At 47.0% G+C, this 17,890-nt stretch overlaps 1 protein-coding gene across 2 annotated transcripts; it reads left to right on the top strand.

The window, feature by feature from the left end:
* Positions 1-21: 21 nt before the first annotated feature.
* Positions 22-12,598, top strand: LOC311374543 (tripartite motif-containing protein 16-like). 2 transcript variants are annotated; one of them, XM_084490371.1, is made up of 4 exons: positions 22-344; positions 644-1,027; positions 4,240-5,307; positions 11,194-12,598. In XM_084490371.1, the coding sequence occupies exons 3-4, from the start codon at positions 4,242-4,244 to the stop codon at positions 11,772-11,774; spliced, it is 1,647 nt and encodes a 548-aa protein (XP_084346497.1). In that variant the 5' UTR covers positions 22-344; positions 644-1,027; positions 4,240-4,241; the 3' UTR covers positions 11,775-12,598. The 2 variants fall into 2 exon arrangements, with proteins under 2 accessions (XP_084346497.1, XP_084346496.1); XM_084490370.1 differs by having other exon boundaries at positions 22-1,027.
* The last annotated feature ends 5,292 nt before the right edge of the window (positions 12,599-17,890 follow it).

Genomic DNA, 17,890 nt, shown 5'->3' with positions numbered 1-17,890 from the left:
AGGTGAAAGTGGGAGGTCCGCTCACCTGATTGAAGCGCGGGCCCGTCGAGAGTCGAACCAGTAAAATCCCAAAGGGGCGTGTTTGAATCTCGTGCACGGGCACGTTGACTACGGGCACGCGCTATAAACGGGAGCTAGCGCTGGTCTCAGCGCGTTGTCTCGTCAGGAGAGACGCGCCACCGGTAAGCTGCTGTTTGTGTCCATTGAGCCGCGGTTTAAGTTGGTCTGTCTGGTCACGCTCTGCATCCCTGGAAAAGTTTGGAGTTGGGGCGTCTTCGCTGTCACACGAGAATACGTCCTGTTTGCGGTGCAGGCTGGGTAATGTAGTTCATCGCTTCACACAGGTAATGGTTTGCTGTGCTCAGCGTTGCTGCTTAAAACTACACTCACTGTTTTGCACGGCAGTGCAATGTTTAATGTATATTTAGTGTTTAATGTGCAATGTTGCTTGTGCGGGGAATTGTTGCATATTCAGTTTAAACACTAATTATTTTATACTATACTATATTATATATTATACTATTATTATAACACTAAATACTGACTATTGTAATTTATGTTTGTATATTATTCAGAATTGATAGTATATTATGTATGTGGCTATCAATATTGTTGTTTACACCGTAGCCTTTCTATTCTACAGGTTTATAACCTGTTATTTGTGGACTAAAACAACTGCATAAGGAAAATCAAACAAAGCAAATAAAAAACCACAAAGAGTTAAAACAACGTGTCTCCTTCTGGCGCCCCGTTCGGTGGGGAGAATCTTAAAGAACACACACACACACACACACACACACACACACACACACACACACACACACACACACACACACACACACACACACACACACACACACACGGGGCGTGTGTCCGTGGGGGCGGGGCCAGGAGAGGACGTGATGTTCGAGAAACGAAACTTAAGGTTGACAGAAACCCGACGAGGAGGAAGCAGTTCTCTCCCTCAGGAGAACAACACAACACGTTTTGGGACACACACAGTCTGACCGACAGCAACCGCAACCAGGTGAGTAAAACAACACAACCTCCGCGCCTCTCTCCCCGCGGTGTGACCCCGTACGGACCGGCCCTACAGCGGGTTATGATGTGAACTAGGGGAGCGCTAGGATCGGACAGGCAGCCTGTCAGGCAAACTCACACGCTGACTCCTAACCCTCACCCTAACCCTAACCCTCACCCTCACCCTCACCCTAACCCTCACCCTCACCCTAACCCTCACCCTCACCCTAACCCTCACCCTAAACCTAACCGTAACCCTATCCGCGAAACGGACCCGTGTCGGGGTCCACCTGCACGCCGCGTTGGAGCCGCTACGGAGGCAGATCGCGGACCCTCTCGCCCGCAGCTGCAGCCCGTCGACGGACGCGCAGCGGGTATGAAAGGCGTTGGCCTTGCGTCGGACGCTCCCGAAGTGCATTGTGGGTCCGTCCGTCAAGTTTAACTTTTCAGGCAGCGACGGATCCGTCACCCAATCAGATCGCGTTATGCAAATATACGCACGTGCACTGTCTTCTTTCAGCTAAGCTTTCTGTAACCTTTTTGTAACCAGAATGCGCTTTCTCTAGACATCACACGGTCATATTAATCATGTAGTCATATTAGACATGTAGTCATATGAATCATGTAGCCATATGAATCATGTAGCCATATTAATCATGTAGTCATAGTAGACATGTAGTCATATTAATCATGCAGTCATATGAATCATGTAGTCATATTAATCATGTAGTCATATTAATCATGCAGTCATATTAATCATGCAGTCATATTACACTGTTCTATTCTTTTTGAGTGAAGTGGGGCACTAAAGGGCCCATGCTACTTTACGGATGCCTTTATATCGGTGTTAGTGGCCCCTAATACAGTATTTGAAGACTCATTCCCGAAATTCATCCTTGGTGCAGAGTTCCAGCCGCTACGGGCCAGTCCCACAATGAGCTCCACAAACGTTCCTGTAGCTTTAAGGCTAATGAGGAGGAGAGAGGCGGTCTTTGATGAAAAGGTTACAATCCCTTCAAATTACCCTAAAAATGATTTGGCCAGAGGATGATGTAGATATGGTAATCTATCCAGTTTCTAAAGCCGATAGCCGCACATTAATCACACATTTAACAGGCATGACATTGGAATGTCTGCAATGTCCCATCCTGAATAGTATGGGCTTAAATTTGTCTCATTAATATCTGTAAACGCACAGATGGTGATCTACAAATATTTTTGATTTGCACACGTGTTTTGCTATCCACAAATACAAATTTATAATTTGTAACTTGTATTTTGGTTTTTACATACTTGTAAATATATTGTGTTTTTGTAAATACACAATTTTCCATTTGTAAAAACAAAAAGCCATTTGCAAAACTGAAAATTCTGCTCGTGAAGTATGACTCAGCATTTGTGGATCATTACTCACGCACGCGCATCTCTTTCCTCACTTACGCATTTTTGAGACATTCTTGTCGAAGATCCGCACAGATCCACAAGCAAATAGCTCGTGATTCACAAATGGCCCGCCCTCCTCAACCAGTAGGTGGCAGTGTTGTTCTATGCATTGATACTGCATTGGTACTTACATGACCAACAGGCTGACAGGCTGTTGGTCATGTTTGATAAAAAAGTACATGAAGTGCTTTGGGGTCAATTCTTAATTTAAACATTAATATTTTTAATGATGCACCAGGTTAGGCAAGGCAACTTTATTTATATAGCACTTTTCATACACAAGGCAGACTCAAAGTGCTTCACATATTAACATTGTCATACAATAAAAAGAAAATAATAGATAGTAAAATAAAAATAAATAGAAATAAAGGCTAAAGTTAAAAAAGCATTTTAGAAAGTGCAATGTATTTAAGATCAGATCAACAGTCTCTCTGGTATACCCACGTGGTATACCCACTTTCTCTGGGACTCCAACCCGGATTCTAGGGCTCTAACCCAGACAGAACTCTGGTCTCAAACCCTTCAAAGTCCATTCAGGTTAGAGTAGGGATGTAACGGTTACCGGTGTAACGGTAAACCGCGATAAAAATGTTGTCAATAACAATTACCGTTTTCATTTCAAATAAAATTATTATCTCGGTGGATAACCGCGCCCGCGGTGTGGAAACCGTGTGCTTAAATCCTTCCCAGCGCTTCATCTGAGCAGTGTTTGGAATAAGGCTGTTTAAAATAACGGCGTTAGGTAACGCTGTTATTTTTTCAGTAACGGGTAATCTAACTAATTTTTCCGTCGTTACAACGCCGTTACTGACAGTTAAATGCGGTGCGTTACTATGAATTCATTGAATAAACTGCGTAATCCGAACGCACCCCTGGCTGCACACACAAACTGCTAGCAGACCGAGTGGGCTAGCGATTATGATTGGCTAAGGCAGAGTCGTGTTTCATGGTAGCCAATCGGAGCCAGTGTTTTTACACACAAGCCAGGATACGCGTGCCACACGCACACACAAACACCAAACAGATTCGACGAAGCAGTAGAAATGGCGAGTCCGGAGCAATCCGATGAAAAGGTGGCATTTTCAAGGTGGAGATATAAGCACTACTTCAAATTCATTGAGGTCAAAGGCAAGAATGTGCATGTAAAGTGAACGTTATGTCCAGGAGCAAAGACTTTGTCGACATCCGTTGTAAGCAACTCTAATTTAATGAAGCATCCCACAACGACACACGTATCTACAAAGCTACTTTTTTTTTTTTTTTACAGTAACGCAAATAATTACTTTCCCTGGTAACTAGTTACTTTTATTATAGAGTAATTCAGTTACTAACTCCGTTATATATGAGTTCAGCGGACGATCAGCCTGGGCTTCCCTCAAGCCTGATGTGCGGGGAAATTAACCAGATCTCAGATCTGTTGTTGTGACACTCGGCTGTTTCAACTGGGCAGAAGTCTCAGACTTCTCACCCTATGCAAACGTTGTTTTTGGACACATACTTATCCCATATTTTAGACAATAATTGATATAAATGTACTTTGAGAATGTATAAATCCTTTAATTTAAATTAAACTAAATAATCAGACAAACATTGTAAGGTGAGTCCAAAATATTGACCCCTCATCCTCAGTGAAGCTGTCCTGTCTGCAGGACTTCATGTTGTACCTCCTATTGGATGAAGATTTCAGCTTGAAACAACAAAATATATAACGTATAAAGCACTTGCATTTGAACGAGTTCAAACTGTTATTTTATTATTGTTATCCATGTTTTCTAGGAATGGCCTCTGCTACTTCCTGGTCTGAAGAGGACTTCTCCTGTTCCATCTGTCTGGATGTGTTCAACAGCCCAGTTTTCACACCATGTGGACACAACTTCTGTAGAACCTGTATTACAACGTTCTGGGATGACCAAGTCCAGTACAAATGTCCTGTTTGCACCGAGCTGTTCCACACAAGACCTGATCTACGGGTTAATACCCTCTTATCAGGGATGGTTGATCGGTTTAGAAGTTCTGCACCAGTCAAAGAGCAGCCTTGTGTTGAACCAGGAGAAGTTCCCTGTGACGTCTGTACTGGGACCCAGCTGAAGGCTGTGAAGTCCTGCCTGACGTGTTTTACGTCTTACTGCCACACCCACCTGGAGCCTCATCAGAGAGTCGCAGGCCTGAAGAGACATCAGCTGGTCGAGCCTATGGACCGTCTGGAGGACAGGGTGTGTAAGAAACACGACCGACTTCTGGAGCTCTTCTGCCAGACTGAACAGGTGTGTGTGTGTCTGTTCTGCACAGAGGGTGACCACAAGTCCCATCCTGTTGTACCTCTAAAGGAGGAATATGAAGTGAAGACGGCCCAGCTGGGGAAGATAGAGGCTGAAGTTCAGCAGATGATCCAGGAGAGACAACGAAAGATTAAGGACATCAGAGACACAGTGGGACGTAGCAAAGCAGACGCAGACAAAGAGATAGCCGATGGTGTGCAGGTCTTCACTGCTCTGAAGCGCTCTGTTGAAAAGTGCCAGGATGATCACAACCAAACGGTTAAAGAGAAACTGAAATCCACAGAGACAGAAGCTGAAGGCCTCATCAAAGAGCTGGAGCAGGAGATAGAAGATCTGACCAATAGAAGATCAGAGGTGAAGCAGCTCTCATACACTGAAGACCACCTCCATCTCCTCCAGACCTTCAGATCCCTGAAGGATCCTCCACCCACCAGGGACTGGACGACTGTGGAGGTCCGTCCTCCGTCATACGTTGGGACCTTGAGGAGAGCCCTGGATCAGCTGAAGGAGACACTGAACATGGAGATGAAGAAGCTGCCTGACCTGGAAACAGATTTAAAGAAGTGTAAGTGTTTGTTTAGTTTGATTCATCATTTTGTTTATTTTTACGATGTGCGTGCGTTGTCAGATCATCATCATTACGTGATTGAAGCGTAGGGAGAGGACAGAGAGGCAGTGGATCGGTGGGAGGTAGTAGGCAAGAAATGCAACCCTTATTCAATCAAACAGAGCCTATGCTGCTATCCACCAACGAGGCTGTTTAGGCTTTTAACTATACGTGTTCTACTGTTAATAATAATAATAATAATTGATGAAATTTATATAGCGCTTTTCAGTGACCCAAAGAAGCTTACATTGTGGAAGACATAAAAAACACAAAAAGGGTGATGACAGTCAGGGGGACAAGGGCAGGGGCAGGGATGAAGGTGGTCATGGGTAGGGGAGGTCGTAGGCTTGGGAAAAGAGAGAGGTTTTTAGAGTGGATTTGAATGTGGGAAGTGAGGGAGAGTCGCGGACAGGTTGGGGAAGAGAGTTCCATAGTCGGGGGGCTGCCCTGGAGAAGGCTCTGTCACCGAATGTTTTCAGTTTGGAGGGTGGTACGGTTAGAGTGAGAGTGGAGGAGGATCGGAGGGCTCGGGAGGGGCGATGGGGGATGAGGAGGTCAGACAGGTAGGGCGGGGCCAGGTGGTGGAGAGCTTTGAAAGTCAGCAGGAGTATTTTGAAACTGATACGTTGTTTGACGGGGAGCCAGTGGAGAGTGTGGAGAACGGTAGTGATGTGCTCACGGGACCGGGTGTGAGTGAGGAGGCGAGCAGCAGAGTTTTGGACCATTTGGAGTCTATGGAGGGAATGAGAGGTGACGCCAGTGAGGAGGGAGTTGCAGTAGTCAAGACGGGAGGAGATGAAGGCGTGGATAAGGGATTCAGCAGCAGGGGGGGGGAGGCAGTGTCTGATTTTGGCGATGCGGCGGAGGTGAAAGTAGGAGGTCTTGACAATGGAGCTGACATGGGGATCGAAGGAGAGGGTGGGGTCCAGGATAACACCAAGATTGCGTGCCAGGGGGGGGGCGTGATGGTCGAGGCGTCGATGGTGAGTGAGATGGGTCCAGTTTTATTGAGAGTGGATTTGGTGCCTATGAGAAGGAGCTCTGTTTTGTCGCTGTTAAGTTTGAGAAAGTTGTGGGTCAGCCATGTTTTTATTGTAGAGATGCAGGTTTCGATGTGGGTGAGGGGAGGGTTTTGGGTGGTTTTGGTACTGATGTACATCTGAGTGTCATCTGCGTAACAGTGGAAGTCAAGATTGAGTTTGCGGATGATGTGACCAAGGGGGAAGAGGTAGCAGATGAAAAGAAGGGGGCCGAGGACTGAGCCCTGAGGGACCCCCTGCGGTACAGGAGAGAGGGTGGACGTGTGGCCAGAGAAGGGAGACGAACTGTTGCCTGTCGGTGAGGTAGGAGGTGAGCCAGTCGAGTGCTGAGCCCTCAACACCCTGTTGGCGCAGCCTTTTGAGGAGGATGGAATGGTGTACAGTATCAAAGGCTGCGCTGAGGTCTAGGAAAAGCAGGATGTTGAGGGCACCGCAGTCTGCAGAGGTGAGGAGATCATTGATGACTTTGACAAGGGCAGTTTCGGTGCTGTGAAGCGGGCGGAAGCCAGACTGGAGGGGTTCATAGAGGTTGTTTGACTGGAGGGGTTCATAGAGGTTGTTTGACTGGAGGGGTTCATAGAGGTTGTTTGACTGGAGGGGTTCATAGAGGTTGTTTGACCGGAGGTGGGTGTGGAGTTGGGCGGCGACAATGCGTTCCAGAGTTTTGGAGAGGAACGGCAGGTTGGAGATGGGGCGGTAGTTGGAGAGGTTGGCTGGATCAAGGGTGGGCTTTTTGAGGATGGGGGTGATGGAGGCAAGTTTGTAGACAGAGGGAACATGACCAAGGGATAGGGACTGATTGAAGAGGGTGGTGAGGTGGGGGGTGAGGACAGGGAGGCAAGCCTTGGTTAGAGTCGTTGGGAGGGCGTCGAGAGAGCAGGTGGTTGTCTTGGACGCAGTGATGATGTCCAAAATGTGGGAGGAGTCAACAGGGGAGAAGGCAGTGAGAGAAGGGGAGGGTGGGTGGTCAGGGAGGGGGGGGGACAGGAATGGTGGGGGTGGAGGAGTTACTAACGGCGGCAGTCAGGGAGTTGTTGATTTGGGAGATTTTATGGTTAAAGGCGAGGAGGAAAGAGTTACAGAGGTCAGGTGAGGAGGGTGGATTAATGTCCGGCGGCTGGAGCAGTTTGTTGACGGTGGAGAACAGAATGCGGGGGTTCCGGTTGGTGCTGTTGATGAGGGTGGAGAAGTGGGCGGATTTAGCAGCGTGGAGAGCGTCACGGTAGGAGGAGATGTGATGTTTGTAGGCTTCGGCGTGAGCGGTGAGGCGGGTTCGCTTGCATAACCGCTCGAGTTGGCGGCCAGTCTGTTTCATGGTGCGGAGTTCCGGGGTGTACCAGGGGGCGGAGTTAGTGAATGAGACAGAGGAAGTCTTCCAGGGGGAAAGGGAGTCAAGGGAGTCAGAAAGGATGGAGTTGAGCATGATGGCATAGTCGTCAGGGGAAGAGGGGGCAGAGTCAGGGGGGAAGGCAGAGGACATGAGCTGGGAGAGTGAGAGTGGGTTGACTGGTTTGATGTTGCGGTAGGAAATGGAGAGCTTTTTGGGATTATGGGGTGAGGGTAGAGGAGCGGAGAAGAGGATGCAGAGATGATCAGAGAGTGGGAAGGGGAGAGGATGGGGGTTAGATACGGGTAGGGAGGCGGAGCAGACTATGTGGAGGATATGGCCTTTGGTATGGGTGGGGAAGTCAATGTGTTGGGTGAGGTGGAAACAGGCGAGAAGGGAGAGGAAGTCAGATGTCAGTGGGGCGGTCGGCTTGTCCGTGTGGATGTTGAAGTCACCGGTAAGTAGGAGGCGGGAAGAGAGAGAGGACGCAATGGTGAGGAGTTCAGACAGTTCAGAGAGAAAAGATGGGCGTGGCTTCAGAGGACGGTAGATTAGAACAGTGGTGATAGAGTTGGGGAGGGAGAAGGCAAGGTGTTCAAAGGATGAGATAGATGGGAGGTTGAGGTTCAGTTCAGTGATGGACAGGGATTGTTTATGAAGAACGCCAACGCCTCCCCCTCGGCCAGAGAGGCGGGGTTTGGCAATGTAACTGTAATTGGAAGGAGTGGCTTGATTGAGAGCGTAGAAGTCCAGGGGCTGTTGCCATGTTTCACAGAGGAGGAGCAGATCCATGTTATTGTCCAGTAGCAGTTCAGATATAACGGGTGATTTGTTGGAGAGGGAGCGACAGTTCAGCAGTGCGAGGGAGATGGATGGGGGGGCAGGGGAGGGGGAACGGAGGTTAGTGAGGTTGGCAGTACGGCAGGTGGGGGTGACGGGGGGGCGAGAGTTAGTCCAGAGTGAGGGGATGGGTGAGCCATGGGGGAGGTGTTGGTTGCGAGAGGGGCCAGAACCCGGATGGATGTAGCGGCGTCGGCGGAGGATTCCGGCTGTGCTGGCTGCAGGGGCAGCAGCAGCAGAGAGACGATGGTTATTGTTGAGGCGGTGAAGGTCAGCGGCGGTGTAGCTGAGTGGGCCAGAAGTTGGTGGAGTAGAGGAGAGAGTCCTAAGAGTCTGGAGTAGCAGGAGTGATAATCCAAGGTGGAGACGAGACATGACGGCGGATGAAAGAAGGCCGGGTAGTATATTGGTGGTGGCTAGTAGCTGATTGGCTAGAAGCAGGGAGGCAGTGAGTTGTGTGTTGTTGTGTAAGACTTGCGTGGATTTCTGACTAAAACTTTGCGGACGCCAAAATCTGGAAAGCTGATGCTCACAAAAAAATCTGGATGTATCAATCCTTGCGTAAGCACGATTTCACACAGATTCTCTTTGTACATCCCAATTAACGTGAAATTGAGCGCACATGCACGAGCCCGTCTCTCCACCCATTTCCATCTCCACCCGTCTCCTCCCTCATTTAATATGCTAATTAGTATAAATAAACCTGCAGTAGTGCGCTCGTTAGGAGAAAGGAGAAAATGGAGAAAGGAAGAAAAAACAACTTTAGTGAATGCGAGGTGGAGGTGCTGATTTCGGAGGTAGAGGCCAGAAATAAGATCTTGTTTGGCTCTCTTTCCTCCGGAATCAGCACCAAAAGCAAAAAACTGGCGTGGGAAAACGTTGCCAGGTCGATCAATGAGGTTGGGGCCGAAAGCCGAACTGTGGCTGACATTTAAAAAAGTGGTCGGACAACGTCCACTATTGTAGTCCACTATTGTAGTCCACTGTTGTAGTCCACTGTTGTAGTCCACTATTGTAGTCCACTATTGTAGTCCACTGTTGTAGTCCACTATTGTAGTCCATTGTTGTAGTCCATTGTTGTAGTCCATGAGGGAGAGAGAGAGGCCGTTTCTCAATGTGGGTTCTCGTCTGTACTTGTGTACTTTGCGTTCTCGTGAAACGTCATCAGTCGTAGCCCAAGTACTGTTCCAATTCCAAGTACGCATCAAGTCAAGTACAGTCGTAAAACCCGTGTGTGTTCTCCATGCGTTCTTAAACTGGCCGTTCCACCGAGGACGCATCGGAGGTGACTTGTGTGGACTTGGACCGTTAAATATCCCAGGATGCATTTCGCATTACCATGTTTTAAAATATTAGTATGTAAGCTATAATAATAGGCTATATATAGGAACATTTGACATATATAACAAAAATGTAGGCCTATTCATTCAAAATATTGACATACTATTTTAAAATTAAAGAGGCTGGGGTTTTGTTTAATATAATTTGTTTTTATTGTATAAATCGCTGATAGAGGAAACCCATCACAACGGCAACGAAAATCTTGGTCGGATCCATCCGATCGTGTGTGTGTGTGTGTGTGTGTGTGTGTGTGTGTGTGTGTGTGTGTGTGTGTGTGTGTGTGTGTGTGTGTGTGTGTGTGTGTGTGTGTGTGTGTGTGTGTGTGTGTGTGTGTGTGTGTTCTAATCTGTGTCATTTCTCGCTCATTCGTTATTATTATTACATCAATAGTCTACTCTCCAACTACATAGCCAGTTAGGCACGCGCATCTGTACCCTACATATAAAAAGTTGTGTGAATAGCTTATACACACGATAAGCATATCTTTTCATTTATATTCATTGAAAATATTGACATACTATTTTAAAATGAAAGAGGCTGGGGTTTAGTTTTATATCATTAGTTTAAATTGTTCAGTAGTGTATGCCTACATGAGGCCGTAAAGCAGTTAACAGAGCTGAGGTGGTGACGTCACAGGTGCGTACTCGCGTCATCTGAAGTCTGTACTTGGAAGTCTGGACTTGCCAAGTACGCACTTCCAAGTCCGCGAGTCCGTAGTTTGCGTACTTGGTATTGAGAAACGGCCAGAGACTAACAAAGACCACACTACCCTCCACCACGTGACTTTAACCAGACTCCTCCAGAGTGCTGTGATGTCCACTGATTGCTCAACGAGCAACAGCTGAGGCAAACGGCTAGAGTGAGACCAACTGAAAACTCATCTGAAGTGAAACTAAAACTGTGATTCTGAAAAAAGTATAAATGATATCGAAATTCTGATTAAATACTATCGAAGATACAAATGTGTAGATTTGTTTAATAGTTTGAGTGATGGTAAACGGTTGAATTTTGACCAAGTTATGATGTCTGAAGTGTTGAAGAGGGTGTGTGTGTGTGTGTGTGTGTGTGTGTGTGTGTGTGTGTGTGTGTGTGTGTGTGTGTGTGTGTGTGTGTGTGTGTGTGTGTGTGTGTGTGTGTGTGTGTGTGTGTGTGTGTGTGTGTGTGTGTGTGTCCTCGGATTTAGCATCCTAGCATATCTAAGATGTCAATGCTTCCAGCAGTACTAGTGATGATGATGATGATGATGATGAAGATGCAGAAGGGTTCAGTAGCTCATCATGTCTTGTTCTCCGTCAGATGCCTGTGAACTCACACTGGACCCAAACACAGCCCACAGACGACTCTCTCTGTCTGAGGACAACAGAAAGGTGACGCAGGTCAGAGAGGACCAGTCGTATCCGGATCACCCAGAGAGATTTGACTCCCATTACCAGGTGTTGTGTAGAGAGGCTCTGACTGGCCGCTGTTACTGGGAGGTAGAGAGGAAAGGACCTGTTTCTATAGCAGTGACATACAGAGGAATCACAAGGAGAGGAGGGGGTGTTGACAGCCTGCTTGGAGGGAACAACAAGTCCTGGAGTCTTTATTGTGATGATGATCGTTACTCTGCCTGGTACAACCGTAGACAGACAGACATACGTCTCCGCCCCGCTGGCTCTACCAGAGTAGGAGTGTATCTGGACCGGCCTGCTGGCACTCTGTCCTTCTACAGAGTGTCCCCAGGTGGAGGAGGGTCCTCAGACACACTGACACACATCCACACCTTCAGGACCTCCTTCACCCAGGAGGACCTCCTCCCTGGGTTTGGGTTCTTCTGGGACGGATTTAGGGTATGGTGGGACGGGACCGAGGCCTCAGCGTCTCTGTGTGAGTTATAGTCTCTCTCTCTCTCTCTCTCTCTCTCTCTGTGTAGGAAAAAAAAAAAGGATGGCCGGGACGGGCACACACACACACACACACACACACACACACACACACACACACACACACACACACACACACACAGAAACGCACACACACACACACTGCTTTTGCGTCAGTGTCTCTAGGGCAGTTATAGTCTCTGTCTCTCTCTCTTTCTCTCGCATCTTTCCCTCCCCCCCGTCTCCCTCTCCTCCTCTCCCCCGTCTCCCTCTCCCCCTCCCCCCCGTCTCCCTCTCCTCCTCTCCCCCGTCTCCCTCCCCCTCCTCCCCCCCGTCTCCCTCTCCTCCTCTCCCCCGTCTCCCTCTCCCCCTCCTCCCCCCGTCTCCCTCTCCCCCGTCTCCCTCTCCCCCTCCTCCTCCTCTCCCTTTGAAATGTATATTAAATACCTATTGGTGGTAAATCACATGTTTTTTTATGCCACTATATATTTGTAATTTTCAGACATAAACATGTTTGTTCTATGGACTATGATATCATCATTGTTGTCCTAATCAGATTTTATATTTCATTCATAATAACCAAGAGGTCTATGGGATAATGCTGCATGTTGTAAATGACTTTAAACTGAATCTTGATTCCTTTTGTTCTGTTGGGAACCAAACGGCCGCAGAACATGTTCAGTTATTAAAGATACGTGCACACCTGTTTATGATTAGTAAAGTCTGCAGCTTCTATTGTTTCAGTCCTTGTGTTTATTGTGTACATGTAAGGGACCATTTTTCTGTTGTATTTGTTCATGAAGCATAATGATAATAAACAACTCAGTGGATCAACTGAATGTTCTCGTGTGTTCAGCCCATCATCATTCTCCTTTTATTACTAAATAATGTTACATAAGAGCCTTAAGAATAATAATATATTAATCAGAAAAGATAAATAAAACAACAAATGTTTTAGTCTCTCTCTCCCTCTGCCCCCCCCCACCACCACGGTAACACCCCCCCCCACCACGGTAACACCCCCCCCCCCACCACGTTAACACCCCCCCCACCACGGTAACACCCCCCCCCCCCCCCCCACCACGGTAACCCCCCCCACCACGGTAACACCCCCCCCCACCACGTTAACACCCCCCCCCCCCCCACGGTAACACCCCCCCCACCACGTTAACCCCCCCCCCCCACCACGGTAACACCCCCCCCCCCCCATCATTCCCACCCCCCCTGAGTGCAGGACCACCTTGGCTGTTCTACCGTCTGCTTAAGGTCGGTAAAGTGTTCTTATGATGCTCCTGCCGCTGTGCAGGCTCTCTTTGGTCATGGTTATAATATTTATATTGTGGAGCCCACGGGTTCATTTAGTAAGTTACGTTTCTTGTTTGTGTCACAGATCTGGTAGTGCGCCATGCAGCCAAGCAGGATCAGCACCTTGGAGAGTTCTATTTATTTTGGTTTTGGAGTGCGGCCTTCACTGAGTCAATGTGTGTGTGTGTGTTCTTCAACTTGAAGTTATTTATTGTCACGTTTAGTAAAAGTTCTTTATTTTTACATTAAGTTGTTGTTACGTTATTGTTACGTTAGGCTGTTAGGCTGTCGATAACGCGTCCCGTTATTGTTACGTTAGGCTTTAGTCCGGCGTCAATAATAAATGGTCTTGATCAGAAATAAACCTCCATTCCGTGTGTGTGTGATCTGTCCGTTGCTGAATAAGGTTCTATAGCTGCTTTGGCATGTTGGTGGTCAACATGTCTGTAGTGTAAAACGTTCTAAAACTGGTGTCAAATGTTGCTGGCCGTATTACTACGTAAACCATGAATGTTGCGCATCATTTATTATGACGTCATTATATATACTTTCTCTCAGCAACCCCAACTCAAACTGACTTCCTGCGTCCCTGACAACTGCCTCAATAATCAAGGAGAAGAAGAAGAAGACTCCCTTTGTGTGTCTTTGTGTTCCTTCAATATGTGTTGTATACGTTTGGGTGAACACAGATCTCCTCACACTCCTCTTTTCAAAACAAGGGTCCATTTTGTTAGCAGTGACGCGCGTAGGAGGACGGTCTGACGGAGCCTCAGGGGCCGTCTGGCTCCAGGACGCCTACGGGTTAGACAGGGGACACCTGGCATCCAACCCACAACCTTTAGAGCAGGCAGTCACACACCCCCCAGACCACTGGACTGTTGTGGTGTCTGTGTGTCTCTGACCTCCACCCCCTCCACCCTCAGGGTCTGTCAGGGCACCCCCAGCCCCGCTGCAGGGGGGCTCTGCTGGGGGCCGTCTACCGGAGCGACCGGCTGGAGGTGGACCTCCTGAACGCTGACATCACCGCGCACACGCACGCTGCCAGCACCCAGAGTGTGCGTATGAATACCCTAACAAACTACAGTACCGCTCTGCCCCGGTAGAAAGACTGTGGTTTACTGAAGAGGCAAACCAACCTAATGGACTGCTAGGTGATACAGCCTATGCAGGTCGTGTTGAACACAGCTGTGAAGAGATCATCTGCAGCTTGTCCAGCTGTAAAGGAAAGTGTACCCTGATAATCAAAGACCTGAGAAACACTGACTCTGCTTGGTACAAGTTTAGGTTCATAACAAACCAGACAGGATTCACTGGTCCAACTGGAGTGAATCTATCAGTGAAAGGTATACTCTGATGACTTATAAGACTACCCAACATTGTGTGTGCGTGTGGGTGCGTGCGTGCGTGCGTGTGTGTCTGTAATCTGAACCATTATGAATAACAGTTTTTCTCTTGGACCCAGATCTGCAGGTCTCATATATCAAACCATATCTGGAATGTTCCAGTGGTCACACGTGTGAACTAGCTGGTAACCCTAACTACATCTGGTACAAGAACGGACGGCGTACCAGTGGAAGTTTCTATATATACCCTACCTCCTATGACAGCTATTCCTGCGCTGTTGAAGGATACGAACGCCTCCATTCCCCTTTAGAGTGTAAGTCGACTCCACACTGACATGAGGGCAGATGTTATGGAGCTTTTTGTAATAACTACATGTGTTATTAATGGACAACGCGTGTGTGCAGCCTTACCAGTAGAAAGATACTTCACACTCTGGAAAGTTATAAGAGAAACATATTTTCTGTCACATTGTGGTGGAGGGAATAGTTTCTCTATCATAATATATAAGAGGACACTTATTAAGAATACATATTAGAAAGAATAGTAACACTTGACAATATGGGTACATTAATTTACTGTTGATTCAGTAAATGCAGTAATAAGCATTAATATATATTGTATATATAAGTCTAGCCATATGAACTAATGTATAAATCAATACCTTAGTTAACATGGACACCATTAGTCAATTATTACTAGACCATTAGTGAACTGGTTATTCAATGTCAGTTAAAGTTAATGACTGCTTTAATTAATGTTAATGTTGTCAAGTGATCCCAAAGGAATAAGTAGGAACTACTATGGAAGTAAATCTGTCATCGGATTTTGAAAATAAAAAGCCATTGAATTTTAAGCACTGAATATTTATGCATTGAAATAACGTACCTGGATTTTTTTTCCACTGAATTAAAGCCATTGAATTTTTAGCTCTGAATATTTATGCATTGAAATAACGTATCCGATTTTTTTTCTTCTGAATTGAACGAAATATTCAAAGTTAAAAAATTCAAGTAGTCTAAATTCAGATTCAAAATGCTATGTATTCATTTTAACTTAAATATTTTCAACGTCCCCAAATTCAACATGCCGGGAGCAATCGAGAGCAATCGATCCCAGATGCTAGATCGCGGTCAAGCAAGGAGAGCGAGCGGGTGTTACACCGTATTCTGCGACCCACCGGAAAGTGTGACCCCAGGGGGCGCTGTTGTACATTTTTTGCAACATGCACGAGTTTGAAGTGTAGACAGGCATCAGGCCTGAAGTGGTTCACGTGCGGAAACACGCACAAGCTTAAAACGTAACGTTTGTATCATCATCGATCACTCGGGATGGGTGCATTCGTTTTGGACACCGTTGGCTGAAGCAAAACGGTTGATATGCCTCTGTGGTGGCATAACGAGCCGACAGCATAGCGCACTGAGTGGCATGATACAGATAAGAGGATGATATGAGATATGAGAATTTAAATCAGGTTGCTGTCAGGCGCTTCTTCCCGAGGCACGCCGTGCTTCCACTGGAGCTACAGGCTGCAGCCGCTTCAGTTGCCACTCAATGCACGATACTGTCGGCTCTGCTCTCTCGTGCCACAGCGGGCAGCGGGCTTCAGATCGCCCCAGACTCACACCAGTAGGCAAAGGGACCTCAGATCTCCCCAAATTGGTGCCCTAATAAATTGGGGTCTTAACCCACTACAATTACCCTTAGGCCTAAGCTGCATGCAAATCCAGCCAAGTCACTGCAATCACACACACACACACACACACACACACACACACACTGTGACAACCCGCTCCCCACCCGGGGGAACCGGGGGGTAGTGGTCGACGGGGTATACCGCCTTCACCCACCAGTCGGCAGCAGAGCGTGCGTCGGCACCCGGCGCAATCACCGGGATGCAACGCACCTGGCCGGAGGGGGGGAGAGTCGGCATAAAAGACGAGCATGGACGCACACCGGGGGGAACAAGAAGGACCAGCAAAGAGTCAATTGATAACGGAGAGTCTCATGGAGGCCACAGTTGATCTAATATTTGCATTGCCTTGTACCCATTGAGCCGAATAAACGCCGACTTCGGCTCAGCCTGGAATCTGAGTGTGGTGCATTCCGTGTGTGTGAGTAATATTCGTGAACCGGGCTGCCACAACACGCACATGCACACTTCACATACAGTCATTAGTTCATTGTTTATTTCACAAACTGCAGTAAAAGGGTTAAAAAAACCGGTGTGCATTATAACAAAAACATAAATACCCCCCCCCCCCCCCCACCTAATCGTGCTTAATAAATACATTTGATTTGATTGCATTTTACAATCCCATTCAATGGATAGGGTGATACGGTCCACCATCGTTGCCTCTTTCCCCATAAAAAGCTACAGTCAGGTTGATTTACCTTTGAGCATTTCCTATTATAGGCTACTGTGTAAAATGCTTAGAATTAACATTTGTATCAAGAAAGAGAGACCCATCATCACAGCCGTTTCGTTGACAAGGCTAAAACCTGCTCTGCACATGCCTTCCCCCCGCATCAGAGTCCGGTATCCAACGAGTGACGCTCTTATTATTCCTGCTCGCTCTCCTTGCTTGACCGCGATCTAGCATCTGGGATCGATTGCTCTTTCCTGGGTCCCCCGACGTTAACGCTGAATTTCGTACCTTGAATTTTGCAGCTGAATTTGACATGTTGAGTTTGGGGACGTTGAAAATATCTAAGTTGAAATGAATACATAGCATTATGAATCTGAATTTAGACTATTGCATTTTTTTACTTTGAATATTTAGTTAAATTCAGAAGAAAAAAAATCAGAAAAATTCAGAGCTAAAAAATCAATGGCTTTTTATTTTCAAAATCCGATGAGACAGATTTACTTCCATAAACTACAGATTCTATTATAGTATATCTTTTTAGTTTCTACTATTGTAGTTTCTACTCTGGTATTTTCTCATTGAACTAAACCAGATAGTTATTCTCTTAGTAAACACTAAGACTACAAATTCACCAGATTAGTGCTTCAAGAACTGTAACGGTGCTATTCCTTTCTCAGGTGTACCAGGATACAGTTGTAGGGGCTGGGCGGGTAGCCCCGGGGGCGGCCAGCGTTCGGCAGGCAGCCCCGGGGGCGGTCTGGGCAACAATCCTTTTCTCCTCCATGTCGCGGTTCCCAATTCCTTCTCAACCAACCCGACGCAGACAACCCCGGGCAACAATCCCCTTCTCCTCCATTTCGCGGTTCAGTCTGTACCTAATATTGACGTGGAAGTGGAAGAACCAGAGGCGTCTGAGAACCAGATGCAGTCGTTTGAGATTCATAATATCATCCGGAGGCGCAAACAGCTTTTGACCATGATAATATATATTATATTATATAGATATCTAAATATAATATGATATTATTTAGATATAGAGCTCCAGGACTCCTGCCGGAGCACCCGGAGTGTTCAGTGTTCCACTGTAAACACTAGCGCATGGTACCGTGGCCGCAA

Source organism: Micromesistius poutassou, assembly GCF_964030765.1.
Source record: "Micromesistius poutassou genome assembly, contig: SCAFFOLD_3102, whole genome shotgun sequence".
NCBI lineage: Eukaryota > Metazoa > Chordata > Actinopteri > Gadiformes > Gadidae > Micromesistius > Micromesistius poutassou.
This window is presented reverse-complemented; position numbering and strand designations above follow the sequence as displayed.